This window comes from Vicia villosa, unplaced genomic scaffold (assembly GCF_029867415.1).
Source record: "Vicia villosa cultivar HV-30 ecotype Madison, WI unplaced genomic scaffold, Vvil1.0 ctg.005928F_1_1, whole genome shotgun sequence".
NCBI lineage: Eukaryota > Viridiplantae > Streptophyta > Magnoliopsida > Fabales > Fabaceae > Vicia > Vicia villosa.
The window spans coordinates 10673-15941 of record NW_026706697.1 but is presented as its reverse complement, the minus strand read 5'-3'; the positions used below and the strand labels follow the sequence as shown (position 1 = coordinate 15941).

Genomic DNA, 5269 nt, shown 5'->3' with positions numbered 1-5269 from the left:
GTCGACCAAGGAAGTTCAGTGGACATTATGTACTCCCAACTATTCAAAACGCTGCAGCTAAATGACAGTCACCTCACCCCATACGTAGGGTCGGATTTACAAGGATTCAACGGCACGGTAACCAAGCCATGGGGGTTTGTGGAGCTCATAGTTTCGATCGGATCGGCAGAAGCCACAAGGGCAGTGAAAGTCCAATTTCTGGTCATCGAATGCCCATCAATATACCAGTGCATCCTCGGACTCCCCACTCTGGCCGAATTAATCGCGGTCCCCTCAATCGTGCACCTCAAGATTAAATACTATACAACTAAAGGACAAGTCGCAACAATCAATGGTGATATCGAAGCTGCCAGGAGATGCTTCGAAACATCTGCCAAAGGACTATGCACGTTGAAAACACCAGCTCAAGACAAAGGGGTAACCAGCGTAATCTCCGAGACCAACAAGTCAATGCCCCGCATCGACAATGTCGACCTGGACAGTCGTTTTTTGGGAGACCCCAAGCAGAGCATAAACCCAGGAACAACAGAAGGGATCCTCCGGCCAATCCCCGACGGAGACTTCGAACTCGTGTCCATCGGAGCAGATCCGACCAAAGGAGTGAAAATCGGAGCAGATCTACCGGACCTGGCCAAGAGACAACTCACAGCTTGCCTCCGCGAAAATGCCGATCTATTCACATGGAGCGCCACCGAGATGCCGGGACTCGATCCAGAAGTGGCCTGCCATCACCTGACTATCGACCCCGCCTGCAAGGCCGTCGCCCAGAGAAGAAGAAAACAATCACCAGAGAAAACGGCAGCAGTCGAGCTAGCTGTAAAAGACCTCCTATAGGCCAATTTTATATCTGAAGCCAAGTACACCACTTGGCTCTCTAATATTGTACTTGTTAAAAAATCAAATGGAAAATGGCGCATGTGCATTGACTACACAGATCTTAATAGGGCTTGCCCAAAAGATGCTTATCCTCTGCCCAATATAGATAAACTAGTAGATAATTCTGCCGGTTTTAAATTACTTTCATTTATGGACGCATATTCCGGGTACAATCAAATAACCATGGCTAAAACTGACAAGAAATACACGGCCTTCATGACCGAATCAGGCAATTATTACTACATCGTAATGCCCTTCGGTCTGAAGAATGTTGGCGCGACATACCAGCGCATGATGAACAAAGTATTCCGAGCAGAGATAGGCGATATGCATGAAGTCTATATGGACGATATGATCGTCAAATCCCAAAGGGAAACCGATCACGCCGCCCACCTTAAAAAGGTTTTCGAGCAAGCCCGAAAGTGTAAAATGAGATTCAATCCGGAAAAATGCACATTCGGCGTCCGAGCGGGAAAATTCCTAGGCTTTTACTTAACAGAAAGAGGAATCGAGACCAACCCGGATAAATGAAGGGCCTTCTCGGACTTGCCCACTCCAAATTCAAAGAAGTCAATCCAAACCTTGAACGGCATGCTCACGTCACTATCCAGGTTCATGGCCAAATCTGCTCAGCATGCCCTGCCACTATTCAAACTCCTGCGCAAAGAGACCGCCTTCGAATGGACGGAAGAGTGCGAACACGCCCTCTCCCACCTCAAGCGGGCACTATCCAGCCCACCAGTTTTATTTAGGCCAGAAGCCGGAGAAATATTATACCTTTATCTCGCCGTATCCACCGAGGCCGTCAGCGCGGCCTTGATACGAGAAACCCCGGAAGGCAAGAAACCCATTTACTTCACAAGCAAAGCACTCCAAGGCCCCGAGATCAGATATCAACAGATCGAAAAGGTCGGACTCGCATTAATAACCGCGACCCGAAGACTCAGACACTATTTCCTAGCATATACCATATTCGTGCGAACCGAGCAACCCATGAAACAACTGCTTGCACGCCCCGACATGGCCGGAAGGATGCTCTATTGGTTGTTGGAACTTGCGGAGTTCGACATCAAATACGAAGGAAGAAAAATCCTTAAAGCACAGGTCTTGGCAGATTTCGTGGCCGAAATGGCCTTCCCCGAAACAACAAACAACAACGCCCGAAGATGGACCTTATACGTGGACGGTGCTTCAAGCCCAACTGACAGCGGAGCAGGGATCATTCTTGAAAATGGAGAAGGAACCCTCATAGAGGTATCCATCTCACTATCATTCCCAACGTCCAACAACCAAGCCGAATATGAGGCCCTGCTTGCCGGGCTACGCCTCACAAACGACTTAGAAGCCGAAGACATTGAGGTGTTCACCGACTCTCAACTTGTCGCATCCCACATCTCAGGCGAATATCAGATCAAAAGTGAAGCCCTCGCCGAATACTTGGCCCTCGTAAAAGAAAGACTGGCCCGATTCAGGAGCGCCAAAGTAAAACACATCCCAAGGGAACACAACTCTCGGGCAGACGTCCTATCAAAACTGGCGAGCACGAGAAAGAAGGGAGGTAACAAATCCGTAATCCAGGAAATACTGCCAAAACCCAGTACCGAGACCTCATCTTCACTATCACTCGTAAGCGCAATTAGGGGCGCGTCCTGTTGGATGACCCCCGTATACAATTACCTAATAGGTGACCTCTTGCCCGTTGATCCGAAAGAGGCCTCCACCATCCGAAGGAGAGCCTGCTCGTACGTCTTAGTCGAAAATCGCCTCTACCGGCGAGGATTTTCCATACCCCTCCTCAAATGTATAAACGAGGGCACAGTTCCCCACATACTCCGAGAGATACACGAAGGAATCAATTCCCAACATCTAGGATGAAGATCACTCGCTCGGAAAGCCCTCCGAGCAGACTACTATTGACCGACGATGCAAGACGACGCCAAAAAATACGTGAAGAAATGCGACAGATTCCAACGTTTCGGGGACATGCACCTGGCACCCCCCAATGAACTCGAGTCCTTATCATCTCCCGGGCCGTTCGCGTGGTGGGGGATGGATCTCCTCGGTCCATTCGTGACCGGAAGCAATCAGAACAAGTACCTAATAGTTGCGGTCGACTATTTCACCAAGTGGATCGAGGTCGAGCTATTGGCCAAAATCACATCCTTGAACGTACTCCGCTTCTACAAAAGAAATATCCTCGCCCGATTCGGGGTACCATTGGCTATCATCACCGACAACGGCACCCAGTTCACAGACGGGCGCTTCCAAGAGTTCGTCACGAAATTGGGAACGAAGCAACATTTCGCGTCGGTCGAACACCCACAAACGAACGGACAAGCAGAGGCTGCTAACAGAGTAATTTTGAGGGGCCTCAAAAGAAGAATAGACGAGATAAAAAGGGGATGGGTAGAAGAGCTGCACAACGTCCTGTGGGCCTATCGCACCACCCCACACTCCACTACCGGGGAGACCCCCTTCCGACTGACGTACGGAACGGAGGCCGTGATCCCCATCGAAATACATGTGCCCTCGAGACGCATCGAAGAGCCACTCGAGATAGAGGGAAACATTGAGGCAATCAGGGAAGAGCTCGACCTGGTCGAGGAAATTCGCACCTGGGTCGCTCTACGCGAAGCTTCACTCAAGCAAAAAATCGCCCTAAGACATGACGCGAAGGTCATTAAACTGGAATTTAAAGTAGACAGCTTAGTGCTAAAAAGAAACCACAAAGATTCCCGAGAAGGCAAACTGGCCGCGAATTGGGAAGGCCCCTATCGTGTCCGATCAAGGACAGAAAACGAGGCATACTACCTAGAGAATTTGCAAGGAGAAGAACTTGCTCGACCTTGGAACGCTGAAAAACTTAAGCAATATTATAGTTAAAAATACAGGTGCGGCCTGGTACGCGCCGAGCACCTATAAATGTAACAAAACGACAGAAGCCTTCTCTCTTAAACGAACAGACTCCTTGTCCTTCGGGGAACCCGAAAGCCGAGCATCCCCGTCGTAATCATGTACCACAAAAGGCAGAACACCTCGCTCGCGAGGGGACCATTCACGCCATGAGCCCCGGAGCTCAGCACAACGAAATCTGAGACTCACCATATGCCAGGCACTTGTCCCCGGTAGTCGACCACAGTTCCACACACTTGGCGATCAGCACATTATAGTCGAGCAAAAAACCTCCCGAAAATACAAAATAAACCACAAAACACAACAAGATTATTTTATTTATCATTCATGCAAATTACAAAACAAACATCAATTGAAAGGAAAACGCTTCACTCCTCCCGATTAGCAAATTCCTCCGAATGAATATACTGATACCAATCTTCATCCCACTCGGTCTCAGAACCATTCGCGTCAACCACGACTCTCACACCAGTCGCCCGAGCACGAGCATCTGAACTAAGAGAGCCTTAAGAACGAGAAGCATAGCTGGTCGAAGCCCCTTTCTTCTCCTTCACCTTTTTCACTCCATGTGAACACGAGGTTGAAGATACCTTCTTCCTGTTAGCTCCACCCATCCCTGCGAGAAATGAAGAAAGAGAGGTCCATAAGACCTTCTTTTATAGAGGAAGAAGAGGAACAGCAACATAGGGAAACAAACAAAGCCTTTAAGGAGTAAATACGTTGGGAACCGATAACACATCTCCCAAAAACGCATAACGCATGCGCACAAGTTCCAAAGAAACTAACATAAGCGTTAAAAACTAAGTACGTTTAAATAAAGACGGGCAAAAAACCCGAAAATGTGCCCAACTACGGCCATCTAGGCCGAGCTGATGAATGTGCATACAAAATCAAAATGAGGGGCATACCCCCCAGAAAACAACATTACAAAATACAGGCGCGCAGGCCCCACACTTTGACACATAAATAGAAAATCTTCAAACACCTTTCTCGACTAGGACCTCCTCGGCTTCCTGCGTCACGGGCTCCTCCCCGAAGGCCAGAGAAACAATCTGGTCGCCTTCCACACGATGGTAAGGCCCGGTACCTTCGATCACCAACTCCACCCCCGGATTCTTCAATTTGAGCTGGGCCACAGTGGAGTGATAGGTATCCTCGGCAGCCGCCACACAGTCGCTCCCCAAGACTCTGATATATTGAATCAAGTCTGCCCGTGTTAAAAGAGCCTTCTCCTCTTCCGACTCATCCTCAGCAGGAGCCTGAGAACGGCGAAGAGAGGCCTCCCTAACCGAAGAAGACAGCATTGTTCCATACAGAGTTCTGGAGAGCAAGGTGTATTGACCTTGCACGTCCACCAGAGCAGCCTCCTTTTCGTTCAGCCGAGCCTTCACAGCGTCCAGTTCCTCGCCCTGTTCCTTCAGCAGTTGGTCCTTCTCCTCCAAGGCAGAGGCCTTCATCTTGACCGTCTCCTGAAGCAACC

General features: G+C 49.3%; 1 protein-coding gene across 1 annotated transcript; it reads left to right on the top strand.

The window, feature by feature from the left end:
• The first annotated feature begins 1491 nt into the window (after nt 1-1491).
• LOC131642852 (uncharacterized) lies at nt 1492-2751 on the top strand. Its single transcript, XM_058913024.1, has one exon. The coding sequence runs from the start codon at nt 1492-1494 to the stop codon at nt 2749-2751; it is 1260 nt and encodes a 419-aa protein (XP_058769007.1).
• Nucleotides 2752-5269: the final 2518 nt, after the last annotated feature.